The sequence below is a fragment of the Corapipo altera genome, unplaced genomic scaffold, assembly GCF_003945725.1.
Source record: "Corapipo altera isolate COAL_440 unplaced genomic scaffold, ASM394572v1 271, whole genome shotgun sequence".
Classification (NCBI taxonomy): Eukaryota; Metazoa; Chordata; class Aves; order Passeriformes; family Pipridae; genus Corapipo; species Corapipo altera.
The window spans coordinates 641526-657138 of record NW_020884935.1 but is presented as its reverse complement, the minus strand read 5'-3'; the positions used below and the strand labels follow the sequence as shown (position 1 = coordinate 657138).

Here is a 15613-nt window from a genome sequence, read left to right as displayed (position 1 = left end):
AACCTGTAACGTCACTTCCAGCAGAACAAGCAGATACAGCCATAACACATGAAAAAAGACTCCCAGACCTTATTTCATGCAAAAAAAGATGCAGTAAAATAACTCACACATTAAAAAAGACCCATACATTAGATCCAACACATATCTTACACTTTATTGTTTCTGTACATCAGGCTCCCAAACTAAAGCCCACACATAAATACAAAATTCATGTATCAATTTAGCTTACAAAACCACACTACGTACAGAAATCTCCTAGATTATTATTCAGGCTGTTTTTCTTGCTTTCCCCCCCACACTTTTACAGGTTTGCTTCCCATTTTTGTGACCATCATTTGGCAACAATGACTCCTGCTGAGGGCTGAGAGCACCTTTGTTTCAGCAGAGCTCAGTTTCAGCCAGTGGAAGGAGCAGGGGCTGCCAGGGGGATGTTTTCTCACCTTATGTTTAACACTCCCAGGTCTGTCCAAAATCTTTAAGTACCAAGGACTGAAGGGCAAGGTGAACAGAATCAGCCACATTTAATATTCCAACTGTATAAGCAGACTAAGGGTGTATCAAGTGATCCAGTAATCCATTCCAGAAATTGTTCTGTTCAGGGACAATTTCTCAAAGGAAAACCAGGAATAAATAGCTGGGATACCCTTTTACTTCTGTACAAGAGTCCACACAGAGGTGGCTTTTCCTTTTGGTTGACAGCCCAGGTGTCTTTGTCCACCAGAGGGACATTAATCCTCCTCCTTCTCGATGTAGGGTTTGCTGGTGACACGTGCCATCTGCCGTGCCAGGTACCGGTCCCGTGCTGACATCACTGTCTCCTCGTTGCTCCGTTTGGCAAATTTGCTCATGCCCTCAGGAGGCTTCTGGGCTTGTTCTTTCTCCTCTTTCTCCTCTTCTTCTCCGGTTTTACGTTTCTGCTCAGATGAAATCCCAGAGCTGGAGCTGCCCTTCTCATCCACCTCTCTGTCTTTTCCCTTTCTCTCTTTTTCCAGATTAGTCTCTCCATCTTTTTCTAGAGATGCAGGAGTACTTTCCTTCCTCTCTCTGTATTTCTTTTCATCACTACCATACTTGTCTCTCCTCTCCTTCACATGATCTTCCTTTTCTCTGTATTTCTCTCCTCTCTCCTTCTCTCTCTCATTATATCTGTCTTTATCATTTCTTCTTTCTTTCTCTCGCTCCTTCTCTGACCCCTTCTCCTCTCTCTCCTTTGCCCTCCTCTCTCCTCTTTCTCTGCCCTGTCCCTCCCTCTCCTTTCTTTCCTTCCCCCTTTGCTTATCATCTTGCTCTTCCCTCCTTCTGTAGTGATCCTTACTAGTGTGATCCCCATGCCTGTGTCGCTCTTCCCTTTCCCTCTGGTGATCCTTTTCGTGGGTCCTACTTCTCTCATAATCTTTTTCCCTGTACAGTTCATCATTCCCCCTTCTGCTTGGTCTGCTCTCCCCCCTCTTTGCCAGGTGACTTGTTTGGGCTTTGGTTCGTGGCTCCTCCTCCACACTGGATGAACTCGGTGACCTGGAATGCCTCTGGCTCTTGTGATGTTTGGCCTCCTCTTCGCTGCTCACCGAGCTCTCTCTCCTTTTCTTCTTTTTCAAATCTACTTTACTGTGTTTGTGTCTCCTGTCATCATCACTGCTATCAGTTCCCAAGTCGGTATCAGCATCTGGATTACTCTCCTTCTTGACAGAGGGTTTCACTTTTTGTCTCTCAGATGGGCATTTGTTCCTTTCGGTGGATTCATCCTGACTGTCAGGTTTTTCTTCCTTTATCCTACATTTTTTTATGTTAGAAAAGAAAAACAACATTAAAAAGCCTGAAATCTTGGACTTTTCTACAAAGTGAATTCTGGTCAGGACTTAAGCAAAAGATGCTGCTGAAAAGTCTAAGAAAGCAAATCTGTCTGTGGCTCAGGTTCCAGGAATCCAGCACAAAGGATTTCTGCTGAGTATCTTTATCTGGTTCACTGGTGAATGTGAGCTGATGAATTTATCTAAAAGAATGACTTTGGTTAAGTAGCTGCAGGCTCCATCTAAGGAAAAAGACATCCATTTGTATTCCTGTGTAAGCCTGTTGGCAAGTTACAGGTTTCCCTATGTGCTTATTCCTCTATTCATGTCAAATAATTATCCAGAGAAGCAGCAGATTGCATGTTTTGCTGACTGAGGCAGGAACATGGTTTCCATTAGCAGTAAGGGTTTTTTTAATCCAGTGTTTCTGAAGATCTCACTCGTGGCTAGATAGAAGTCAGGATCTTTTAACAGCTCAAAATTCTTAAATGCAAAAAGCTGACCCCTGGAGGACTAAATTGGGCAGTAGAGCAGAAAGGTTCTGCTTTGTCATTCTCTTCTGGCTGATGAGGAAATACATGTTACTCACAGGAGCCACATCTCTTCTTTTTAATCACACAGCTCCAGGACCAGCCTGTGGTGACTCTCATGAATCAGCACATGAACCAGCTCATTAGTTTGAATGTTTGCTGCATGCTTGAAAGCATGGATAGTCTATGAACAATGACTAAAAAATATGCTGAAAAGTTTGGTAATTTCTTTAGTAATCCCATTAATTAAACTCACAAGTCAAAGGTGAATCACTCGAGGCACAATTCTGAGATCTAAAAATGGAGCTGTTCTTTCTCTGTGTCCTGGTGTAGCACCATAAAGTAAAACCAAAGTTAAAATACACACCTGAGCTCATCTGAAAGCCTTGCTGGGAGCACCATCTGCAGCACTACTTGTTTCCCCCCAGAATTAATTTTATGTGCCACAAAAGGAACATTTCCTTTATTTGCAAGACTTAGAAACCACCATTTCAAATGATCTCTATGCAGAACAAAACCACACCATCCTGAAGACATAATGGAGAATTTCCTCATTTCAGATGGCTGAGTAACTTCAGTGATCATATTCTTTATTTAAGCTAAGAATTTACTTCCTAATAATCCAATCTCAGATCCAGATGATCTCTTAGTGAAAGCTGTATTTTCCTTGTAATGGCAAGCATTTAACTAGTGACATTCATGCTTAAGGCCTGTATTAAGTGAAGTTTACCCTGAGTTAATTGTTTCAAATGATCAGTTGTTGCACACCAGGAACATGTTCCCTTCATCACATTTATCCACAGGGCAGAAGTTTACCACCTCAACTATCTAAATAATTCAGTCTCATCTTATTACTTTGCTTTGGAATGTGCATATATTAAGATTTTAAAATATTCCCACTGGATTTCCTATATATTTGATTAATTTCCTTTTACCACAGCATCATCACTCAATTAATTTTATATGAAATTGTAGATGTGGAATAAGTACAAAGTTAGAGACTCACATTCTTTTCAGGAAATTCATAGCCCAACATCATTTCCTATGACTTACCTCTCATTTACCTTTTGTCTCCCTCATGATTCAAAATGTCTAACTTAATACAGATTTGGTAAATATTATGTAAGCCAAATTACAGGTAGGTTAGAATAATACCGAGCAGTATTACAAGCATGACTGTCCTCTTGATACTTTTTAAACAGCATCCCTCTCCTGCTTGTTTCATTTCTGTATCACTGACCATCATTTTACCAAATAATTCAGTTAATCACGTGTATGAAATAACCAGCTTAACCTACCAAGCGTTTTAGTGCTCTCTGTGTAACTCTCCAGTGAGTCTGGAATCCCAAACAGCCAGTTGCTGGGTTTTATATCCAAAAGCCTGTTGGAATCACATCCTACCTGGCTTCATGGAAGCTGCATTTAGGCATTTCTTCTTCCCCTACCCTCTGGTTTAAAAGGTGTCTGTAAAATCCACTGAGATCCCTCTGTTTGGTCACATCCAGGTACGCTGAGAGAAAGGAAGGGAGGTTGGATTTACTGTGCCACAAACACTCATCACACACAACTCACAACTGGTAGAAACCACCAAGACTGCAATCTCCATCCTGGAGGTTTTCAAGTCCAAAGTGGAAAAAGCTCAGAGCAACCTGATCTGACCTCTCAGCAGACCATGCTTTGAGCAGGAGATTGAACAGATGACCTTCAGAGGTCCACTCCAAGCCAGTTTATGTTATGATCCTATATCCTGTGCTTTACATCTACTCCCAGGACACTGTATGGAATGCCTGAGGTAAGGACTGTAAACATCATTGCACCCCAGGCTTACGAGTCTTCCTTCAACAACTGACCCTCCCTCAAAAATTAAAAGTATCAACCTAAATAGTACTGACACACAAACAGAGGAGCTTCCTCTGTTCCTTTTGTAACCTCTACAGAGGAATATAAGAGACCAAGTAGGATCTTGATTCAGGATCTGCTAATCTGGTCCTCTTTCATTTTATTTATCCCAAGCCTCAGAAAGAGACCAGATGACAACGTTGTAAATCATGCCCAAGGTCACACTTCTTTTTAAGGACAATTATTTCAGTGTGACTCTCACCCTCAAGAGCTGACTGTCTTCTTTCTCTTTCCTCCTCCTCAGCCCTTTCTTGCAGCTTCTTCTTATAGGCTGAAGTCACAAAAGCCTCTTTGTGTGCGAACTCTTCTCCTTCCATTTCACGCTCTTTCTGAATTTTTCTTTCCATTCTTTTTTCTTGTTCCTTCTTTCTAATCTCGGCTGCTTTGAGGATATTATGGATGTACCTGGGCTAAAACAGAAGGGAAAAAAGTTACCATGCTGAGAAGTAATTGAGCTGGCTGAGAAAATACAAATTGGGATCGATGGAGATGTTGAAGGAAGTTGGTAATGGAAGAAAATGGACCAAAGGAAGTCTAACGTGTTCTCACCCCGTTGGACAGCTATCCAAACTAAACTGTCATTCCCTTTTAGATCCCTAACTTGCTGTATTCAATCAAAACAGTCATCCCATCTTTGACTAGGAAGATTTTTACTCTAAATGAAATTAAATGTTTTTAAATTTCTCATCCCTCTGTCTTCTGTTCTGTAACAGTCTTGCCTTTCTATTGCTGTAAAGAAGTGGGAAGCTTCCTTTTTTTTACCCACAGAACCTGACAAGAGCTTTCAAATGAAAAAGAATAAGTAAAAATGAAAATATAATTTGTCAGGCTAATTCAGCAATGCTTTGAAACAAGGCACTGGGCTGTGCAAATGGGCTCACATTTCACCAATGGAAGTTAATCACTTTAGTCTTCTGACCATCCTCCAGCAGCTCACTGATGGAGGAGGAGGGACAATTTATACCCACTGGCTTAGAAACAGAAGTCTTTATCACCAGCAGTAGTGTTGTTGTGCAGGGCCCATTGCCCCTAATCCTATTATCCCACTGTAACATTCTCTTCAGAAACATCCAGAAAGATACACCCCATACACACCAGAAACTGGGTGGGAAACTTGTGGTAACTGGGTGGGAAACGTGTGGTCTCCTGCCCTCGAGAACATCCCAGCCTGGGACTCTGAAGCACCTGATGAATGAACAGCTTTGCCACGATTCTTGCAAATTCTTGCCTTGTGTAACAGCATTTGAGCCTAATCTTATATGAAATTTAAAGGAAATGCTTGTGGCAAAGCTTACAAGTTGACCAACCATGGTTGTTCCAAGCAGACAGAGGTAGGACAGATGGCACACATTGCCAGGTATTGACCTTTTTGTCCTCTTGTCCAGATAACATTTTGGCACTACTTTCTTTCTTCTTCTGCTGCATTTCATCATAAATACTGTCATACTCATACACCGTAGCATCTTCCTCCAAAGCCTTCTGAATCTCCAGTTTGGTCTAAAAGAAGAAACAGGGGAGGAGAAGATATCAAAAAACAATAATGAAATCTTTACTATTTTCAAATATTTCTTTCCTATATTGTAACTTAAACAGATCTATAGCATAAAGCTACCCATCAGAACACTGAGGGTAAATGAAAAACAGCCCCTTACCTGTTTCATCGCTTGCTTTTTCAATGCTTCTTTCTGAAGACTTTCCCCAACAGATGGCTGTGAGAAGGAAGCATTGCAGAAACAAAATTCATTACATTGGCACAGATAATATTATTTTTCTACCATTCTAACAAGCAACTATAAAATAGTCCAATTACATAAGTCAGTCTCTCGCTTCAATAGTATTTTCTGTAAGCAGGAAAAACTGGAAGTTCATTCACCAGCATACAAAGAATTAACATTTTCCACATGCAAACAGTCTGTGAAACAGGTGTGAGTCAGAAAATACTGAATTCTTCCCGCATGGACTTGTCACCAGAGATGCAGCAGCCATGAGCAGATTCTTACTGATAATCACATGAAAAAAAACCCCAAACCTGTACTCATAGTAAAAACCAAATATCCTAAAAGATTTGGTATTTATTTCAAGTTTGAGTTGTATCATTAGTTCTGTATTTTCAGAAATAAGAACAGTGCTGAACAGCATGTACTTCAAATGTTACTATTTAATTTCTCAAGATTCACATGCTAGAAAATAGCAAAGCTAATCTTCCCTAAGAAGAAACAGATCCTTACTGAAAATGTTTCCTAATCATAGTCTTTTAAATAAAAATTTTGCATTTTATTTAGTTTTTTCTTTTAATTAGTCTTGAACTAACTAAATATCTATCTTTTCTCAACCAATAGATAATAGTGTTTATTAAACAGAGCCACTATAATGACAGGACTTGTACTTGTTTATGTAATTAAATATCTCTTAAAGAGCAGAAATAGGAAGGAAAAATCCTTTTGCATTCTGGCAGCTTCCCAAGTTTTGCAGCTTTGACTAAGACATGCTCTGTATCACATTTTAAAAAGACAAAGAGATTCTGTAATTTGCTCTTAATAAAATTAAAAAATGAGAACCAACTGGCAGAGAGTTTGGCAGGAGGGATTAAGATCTTCTGAAATCAATCAGAATTAGCACCATCTAAATTCAAACAGATCCCCTGAACAAGAAGGCTTTTGAATTCATTTGCTGCTTAAAATAAAATAATAACATGTTGTGACCCCTCTTTCTTATCCTATTAACATTTTAACAGATCTCTCAAGAAGGAAAAACACCAAGTGCTTTTCCACAATTCCCTCCAGGACAGACTGTAAACAGCACAAATCCTCTTTTCACTGGGTGATTTCAGAACAGGCAGTGAGTGGTGCCAGGATGGAGTTCCATTATAAGTGACTCTGTGCCCTCTCTCTGTGTCCCCTCTCACCTCCCCAGAGGTGCCTGCTGATTTGGCAGGTGGGCAGAGCAGACCCTGGCCCTGTGCTGAGCCAACAGCTCCCCCCCAGCTCTGGGGAAGGCTAAAATCACACATTCTCACCTCTATCTGTCCCTTTACCCAGCTGGCATTTTAACATGACCACAGGAACACTGTACCTTTGGGACCTGTCACCCACCCAGGATGGGACTAAGCAGCAGGTACAGACAGAGATCACCTCTAACAGATTTTTATTCTGCTGTGCAAACCGTGAATAATAAAAAGACTTGCAAACTTCTGAGATACTACCTTCAGAAAGGCAGTATCTCAGAAGAGTACTAAGTAATTCTAAATTCAGCAAGAGAAGGTGCTAAGACAACACTCAATATTTGGAGAGGTACATATGGTATCAGACAATAGCATTCACTGCACTCTAGACCTGTGCTCACCTCCATGGAACACACCAGAACTGATCTTCATAAGGAATACTACAATCAGAGAAACCTGAGACAGAATATTCAAAATATTCCTTCCTAGCTCCCTCAAAGCAAAGGACTCAGACCAGTAAAAACAGGAATTTGAAAGGGCACATACTCCCACTTTTGCTGGTGCTTTAGCTCCTACCTGCAAACTTAGATAAATTCCATGTCTGCTTTCAAAACGTTAAACCTTGTGGTTAAACTACAGTGATAAAGGGAAAGCATGATGTGCACCTGCCTGGAAGAAAAACCCTGCACTGACTCTGTGCTCATCATCAGACAGCAGCTTCTCTTTCCCTCTCCCTCACCTGGCTGCAGGTAACCAGGTAAGGAAGCAGGGCACACTCAGACTTTAGGAATCTGAGCTCAGCAAACATTAGGAACACACAAAGTCCTCTGTGGTCTCGGGGACTACACCCTGTCTGCTGCAGCTTGCTGATTGTTTGGACTAGAATTGGATATAGTCTCTTATTTATTTATGTAGCAGGTTGGTTGGCTGACTGGGGGAAGTAGATAGTGGATTATTTAGTTTAAAGCAACCTATAGAATCCTGGTTTCACTCATTCAGTATTTACCTTTGGTTTTCTAGACTGAAAAACTGACGCTGAGAAATAGTTTACAATAACGTACTCAATTTTATGACATATACTTTCTTTTGAAAATGCCATAAATGAGTCAGTAAAAGCTATAAAGACCCATTTTAAATTGGCACAGAACACATAACAGCTTTACACAGAGGAACTTGACTTCCAGAAGACTTGGCTCTTGGGAAAGAAAATGGTCCTTTGCTTGACACATTGAGGGTCATCACTGAAGGTTTCCTTTATGGAAAACTCTTATAGTGGTTTAACAGAAAGGTACCTCAACAACAAAGGATCTCCCCTGTGCTAGTCCAGAAAGCAGGGGCTCAGTAAAACACAAACCAGATTCTGCAGCTGTATTTACAGAATAAGCTTTATTCCACCAAAATATCTGAAACACAGTTTAGAATGTTTTCCTTGTCTTGCCTACATGAAATAAATGCATTGATCCAAAGACTGCACAAACACAAAAGCAACACATAATCCTCACTACTGGACATATGATGGTAAAGGAGTCCATCTGCCACTTGTCTGGAGTGGCAGTGAGTGTACAGAAAACAAACACCTTCCCCAGTGCTTTATGGGGGACAATTTCCTGTCGTGCCGTGAGCTCTGACAGATGAGAACTTCCCGTCCCTTTGTATTGTTTTTACTTATCAACTGCCCGTTTATTAAAGGCCCTACAAGCTCAGCAATCTGCCTCAGACTTTCTCTTTCCCTGTAGCCAAGCTACTCTTCTGCAGCACAAAGCTTATAGTTCAGTATTTGATGGAAGGAGAAAAGGTTTTAACCCTATCCTGTGAAACAGCACAGAATCCATGCAAAGCAAGGGACTCTTAGAAATGAGGCTCTCCAGTCTACCACTGCTCTGAGACAGCTTGTACACAACTGAAAAGGTTATTAAAAAAAAAAAAAAGGCAATAAATTCCCCCAATCTTCTAACACTTCTCATTGCTCTCTCCATTTCTTATCTCCTCCGGGAGTCTATAGCTTGTTTCAGCTTTAGTGCTTGTGCTGCCTTCTGATTTTTATCCCAAAGGCAAACACTCCTTGTAAATTTTTTCTTAAAATACTTTCTTTACGTTGCTCCCAAACGACCAAAGAAGAACAGACATTCAAACTGGTGGTTTCTAGGAAGCTAAATCCTTAAATCTAAAGCTGAGGATGCCTTGTAAAAATTGTCACAACCATTTTAAGAGATGCTCTCAAAGTGCATGTGAGGTGTCTCATTTGTTTTTCCCCACTGACTGCCACAGGAATTATGAGACCATCAAATTCTAACATAATAGCTATTATTACTGGGATATCTCCTATTAGCTGCCTAACCTGCCTCCTAAGGAAAAGCATTTCTGGTTGCTCCAAAACCCCAGGCATGGTACTTATTGATAGACAACATAAGACATCACTCCACTCCTTTTTTAAAACCAGAAGATGCTTCTGCTGTAATATAACATGTTATAAAAGATCCATAAGGAGGCTTTGCCCTTTAACACTGCCCTTCTGAATTCTCCACGTGCTGCTTTGCAGTGGACACGTAAAATAAATTACCTTTGTTTAAAGTGAAATCCATTTTAAAGAGAAATGAAATGCTTCAGTGATGTCAGGTAGACTACATGCAGTTTGGTTTGAATCTCTCACTACAACCATCCAGATTCAACTGAATGCACAGAAAAATATTTGACCAAACAAGGAACAACAAGATAATTTGCAGTGAAAGAAGCACAGACAATCAGCCAGTTCACAAAACACAAAGCTCATATCTAAACTGAGCTAGTCATCCCAGAACACTGCACTGCTAAAGACCGAGAAAGAGGCACTTTGAGAGAAAAAATTCATCACACTGATTTTAGGTGTCTACTTTTGTGCCTCAGAAGTATCTGCACCTTTGCAGGGAGCTGAGGGACTCGAGTGCAGCCACCTGCACGTGCCCCATGTGGCCACATCTCTGACAGGCTGAGATCTGGCTCTGCTCACTTCATCCTTCTCCCATCTCAGGCTCTGAGATCATTGGGTTCATGACACTTTGGTACCAAAAGGTCTTAAAATGAGCTACTTACATCCTCATGTATATGTGTTTAGGAGGGAATCCTTAGTGCTTGCCCTCCCAGGGATCTGTACTATCCAACTACAGCCTGCACATGGATGATCCCTCAGTGCACATGAGACTCCAGTCTTCATGAGGAAAAAAATAAAAATCACATCAGGCAACAGATTCCTCTCCATTCACACCCAAGTCATAGCTACTACCAGAAGATTAAGGGAATGAACATGAAAAACAAGTCACATACACAGAATTAGCTTTCCTCAGAACTCCCTCCTAGCTTCCAGAAACCAGGAGATCAGGGACTTCCTGAACTTGAGGATGCATCTGGTCCATTGTTTGACACCAAGAGCATCCCTTGATTTGACTAATCCATTTTTAAATCCATATTTATTTTTGGCCATGCCATAATATCCTGTGGCAAGAAGTTCCACACTGTGTACAGAAGAATCCCCAACTTCCTCTTGTTTAGATTAAACCAGTTACCAGTTACTTGGTAATTCTATAACATAACCTGCTGCTCATATTATGAGAAATGGCAACATCACCTCAGTTCCTCTGAATCATTCTTCATTTTACATACATCCTCTTGAATCACTCCTGTCCACTTCCCCCTCCTCAGAAAACTTTTCTAAGAGCCCCTTTAGTCTACTTAGTGTTGCTGTGCCTGGAACTGTTGCACAAACTCTGGTCAGCACCAATCCTCATAACTTAGAGAATCCTTTTTTTCAGTCACACTGTTCCTTTGCAAAACTGCAAAGGGAATGGAAGGATCTGTAAGCAAACCCAAGAATCTGAGTCTACAATTTTCTGCTTATTTTCAGCTTCTGCCTGCTTAAATACTTCATTTATCTTTTAGATGGTCACTAAAAAAAACACTAAATCCAGCTATACATTCACATCCACACTGACTCCATGGTCTTTCTCCTGAATTTAGCACCTCCTGAGGTCTATGTACAGTCATTTTTTGAGCAACACTTTTCAATCTGCAGGAACAAATCAGTTTTGAAAAGCTGGTAAGGTACAGGAATATGCTGAATAATTCTGATACAATCAAGGAACAGAAATTTTATCTGCTGTACCACAGAGATAATTTCAACTAAACTCCAAAGGTAAAACAGAACAATGAACAACACACTGGGAATATTGACAAGCCACCTCTGAAAACACAATGCATGAATAAGGGAATAATCTCTTTGGAGAAAATGAAAAGATCACAAATAACAGTAAGTCAGAATGGAAACTCATTTCTATATTATAGTTTGTTGTTGTAGCATCTACTCTCTACAACAGGCTTTCCTAGGGGCAACAACCTTTTCCTCAACAACTCCTCATCATGAAGACAAATAATTCAGAAGTATATTGGCTACAAGTGACTGTAATCACCTGCTTTACTTTTTCCCTGCCAACAATGTATTTCAAGAAAATTTCCACCCTAGATATTCTGTTTCATATGAACTAAACCAAAGATCATCTTCATTAGCAACACCCATTAATGTACTTAGCTACAGGGGGAAAAAGAATCCGAATTCCTTCAGCAAAGATACAGGCAAAATCTTAATGAAATATGCATAGTAACATTGAAAAAAAAAAAAAGGGAGCAAAAGTTTGGTATCTAATATATAATCACAGACCAAGTCAGGTGTGCAGATTCCCCAGCACAAACTTTATTAGAGTTCAGTTAAAAATACATGATCTGCAGACATTTGAGATGTAGTTCTGACTGATAAGGTAGCAGACAGGAAATGAAACCCCTCCCAAATGCTGCTCCTTATCTGGAAAAGCTCTGAAATTATTATAGAACTAATAAAGTAATGTTGCTTTTTTAAAAAAAAAAACCCCAATCTTCTTTGATAAAGGCAGTTATGAGATTATTACTTTTTGCTGGGTATGTATCATACTGAGCATGACAACTTTGAAGAGTCTTATAAAGACTCTGGCAGTGAATCTGTCAGCCTTTCTGAAAGGGAGGATGCTTGAGCTGTTAAGCTAAAAGTTGGCAGACAGCATCATACATTATTTTTACTAGAATTATTAGCATTCATTCTTTTTGCTTTAATATTTAGATATTGAGAGAAAACGAAAAAATACAAGACAGTCAGGAAGGTTCCCACTCCTACTGTGGACAGATTAATGACAACAGATTAAATCCAACTTATTCCTGGAATCTGGAAAATGTGGGGGTCAGATCCTTAATGTAGAGAAAGACACCAAATCCCAACTGACAGGGAAGGTGCTCCTGCCACTGAAGGAGACAGGATCCACTGCCATCCCCATGAGCTGCAGTTAAAGGAAAGCCTCCAGAGCCAGCTGAGAGCTCAGGGGATGCACCTCTGAGGACCACAGCTAAATGAGGGAGGAGATGGGATTTAAAACACATCCCTGTTGTCTCTGTCCACTGTGAGCTGCACTGAGGCAGTTAAATGTTGAGGGTTGAGTGGGTATCACTAGGAAGGTCCTAAACCCTTTCATGCCCTGTGTAACAGGAGCTCAGACACCACCCACAGCAACACTCTGGAGGCTGGGATGGAACCAGGTACACAGAGGCTGGGAATTGCTGGATTCAGGCTTTGACATTAAAAATGCAACTGTTAGTTTATTAAAAAAGATTTTAAAAACAAATATTTCACGAGTCAGAAACTGACCAAAATTATTTGAAGCTTTATTTGCCTTGTTTTTTTCAACCACACAAAAGAACGAGCACGGAGTAAAACTCTAGGAAAATAAGAACGTCTTTGTAACACAGGTTCTGTTTCTAAAGTTCAAATTATACAAAAGTTCAACTTCTTAAATGTTAAAATTCTACACTATAGGTATAGGTAAAATTTATTTTCTGGGGTTTGTGGAAAAAAACCCCAAACCTAAGTATGCACATAATGACATTATGACTAAATTACCACAAGTAATTCCAGATCTATAAAGCCCAGAAAACTGTAACATTACGTTCAGAGGGCTCCATCCATGTGGAGAGTAAACTCCACAATCCAGAGTTTCTATTACCAAACTACAAAGCTACTGGCTTCAAATCCTTCACAAATTCTGTTTTAGCAGATGGGTTTCCTGAGGGCCCCAGAGCAGCTCATTCCACAGCCCGTTCCTGGATGCTTCCCGTGTTCCCAGAGGAGCATCCAGGTAGGATTTACAGCACACACCGCCCTCTACTGGGGCAGGTAGGGAGCGACTATTTTGAAGGTAATACTTTAAAAAATTAAAGATTATAGAAAAGAACACTATCGTGTAATATCACACATCTCCTTTTGCTTTAAAACTTTTGGGTTGTACAGCCTTGCTTTTGTTCACAGTGAGTGTGAACATCATAAATCAGTCACAACGAATTTGGGTGGAATGAGCTAAAGGATAAAATGCAGTTAATAATATCCTTAAAGGGTAAAATACACTTAATTACCACATTTTAGATTAATATCTCAGGAAGACCTGTTGATTGGTCTTTCTATTTCCAAACGTATTCACCAGTGACATCCAACAAATCTTATTACAAGCTAAGCTAACTCCAGCCAACAGGTTGCACAGAGAGTGACAATCAACTCATCAGTTCCATGTAACTCACACTAAAGACAACACAGATCGTGTTTCACACCCAAATCCAAAATGATGACACAAATCCTAGTGACACTGCCATAACCTGATGCAGGCATTAAGAATGGGACACAAACAATTTGCAAAACACAGGACAAAATTTCAGAAGAAAATTGTTGAACTGACCTCTTCATCTGACTCATCTGCAAACACCGAGAGCTTCTTTGAAACGAGATTTTTCTGTGGCAATTTTTTTGGCATAATAAGCCCATATCTCGAAAAAAGAAAAAAAAAAAAGTTACTTACAACAAAACACGTGGCACGTTCCGAAGCAAAAATCTGCCACTCACCATTTCAGAAGGAAAAGCTCAGTATCAATATAATGCATCGAAGTTAGATGTGAGCTGCCTTTGCAGCAGAGTGCTCGGCCCTGACACACACCTGCCAGATACTCCCAGAGCTATTGCTGTCTTCTTCCATGTAAAGTTTCTGGACGTAAATTTGTGTCCTAAATTAGGCACAAACCCCTCTTGCCCAGAATTCTCCATGGGGTTTTCTTTTCTCCCTCAGAGAAGTAAGAAATTACTGTTTAACCTGAAGGGATTTAGCCTTAATCTACACCACAGTATTGTGTAGCTACGTTTGCAGTGCAATAAGAAGTTCACCTGTTTCGCTGGCGATGTAAACCTCAGGTTTACAAAGGCCAAAGACTTACAGTCTGATTATGTCACGCAGAGATTGATTAACCACATACAGACAACTCTTCCGCTGACACGGCCCGCCTTTGTTAAAAACACCTCCTTTTCGTACTGAGCAACCTCTAAATGAGGAATTTCTCCCCCGCCTGCCTTTCCCTGAGTCCATCACTGAGTGAATGGTTCGTCAGAGGGTATCTCTGAGCTGGAGCACCGCACCATCGTGGGGGTACAACCCCAGCTCTGGGACCGCCCTGAACCCTCCCCTCAGCTCCCTCCGACCCGGCTGCCCCCGGGGCCGGCGCTCGGGGGTGGGAAGTGCGGCTCTGTGTGAGGGAAAACTGAGGAAATTCCCTTCCCTAAGAGTACAAAACACCGCCGGGCAACACCGCCGCTGCCTCAAGCGCCTGCCCGCTGTTTGGGGTTCGTTTGCTTTTAATAAACACAGGTTTAAATTCAGGCCAACACAGCGGGGCTATGCCGCGGACACCCGTGACGAGCGAGTCCACGGGCGGGAGTTGTGCCAGAGCTCGTCCTCACCCTCAGCACCGGCCCCAAAAACCGCCGGCGGGGCCCGCCCGCCCCTTCCCCCTCCGCACTCACTGCTTCCCCAACGCCGCCATCTTGCCCGGCCGCCCCTGCGCAGCCGCTGCCGTTCCGCGGCCGCAGATTCCTCTCGACCGAGTCGCCCCCTCACACTTTTCCCCGCCCTCCCCGGAGACCCCCACGGCACCGCGCCGCCGTCCCGCTGCAGGAAGGGAGCGGAGAGCGGGTGGAGGGGGCTGGAGGCGGCGGGCGATTTTTTTTCAGCGGCCCGCTGGTGGGTGGCGAAAGTGCCGATGCGGGAAGGGGCTGTCTCGGACGGCGCGCGACGCCCTGAGGGGATCAGGGGGCGCCTGAGGGCAATGGCGGGAAAAACCCCTGAGGCGAGAAAGGTCCTTGAGGGGGGAAAGCCTCTGATGGAGCGAAGCCCTTGAAGGGAAAAGGTCCTTGAAGGGAAAAGCCCCGGAGGCACCTCCGACTATACCCCTCGTGGTCGCCGGTCCCCGGGCCGGGGGTGCAGAGCCGTCCTGCCCCCCCAGTCATCAGAGACCTGTCACTTGTTGTCCGCTAAAGATTGAAAGAGGAGTTTTAATTTCCCAAAATATTATTAAAAAAGTGATTCTGCCAA

The 15613-nt window shown here is 41.9% G+C and overlaps 1 protein-coding gene across 1 annotated transcript; it reads right to left on the bottom strand.

Moving 5' to 3' along the window:
* Positions 1–128: 128 nt before the first annotated feature.
* Positions 129–15316, bottom strand: NSRP1 (nuclear speckle splicing regulatory protein 1). Its single transcript, XM_027660358.1, has 7 exons — positions 15046–15316; positions 13934–14021; positions 5869–5925; positions 5582–5713; positions 4419–4626; positions 3719–3827; positions 129–1770 (listed from the first exon to the last, which is right to left on the bottom strand). Exons 1-7 carry the CDS (start codon positions 15063–15065, stop codon positions 729–731), a joined length of 1656 nt encoding a protein of 551 aa, XP_027516159.1. The 5' UTR covers positions 15066–15316; the 3' UTR covers positions 129–728.
* Between the last annotated feature and the right edge of the window lie 297 nt (positions 15317–15613).

Bases quoted from the DNA above. Each gene is read 5' to 3' on its own strand.
- NSRP1 (XM_027660358.1), bottom strand. From the start codon at position 15,065: ATGGCGGCGTTGGGGAAGCA. The intron at 4,627-5,581 runs GTCAATACCTGG...CTTCTGTTTTAG, and splicing joins CTGGACAAGAGGACAAAAAG to CCCAGGTACATCCATAATAT. The intron at 3,828-4,418 runs GTGAGAGTCACA...CCTTTCTCTCAG, and splicing joins AAGACAGTCAGCTCTTGAGG to CGTACCTGGATGTGACCAAA.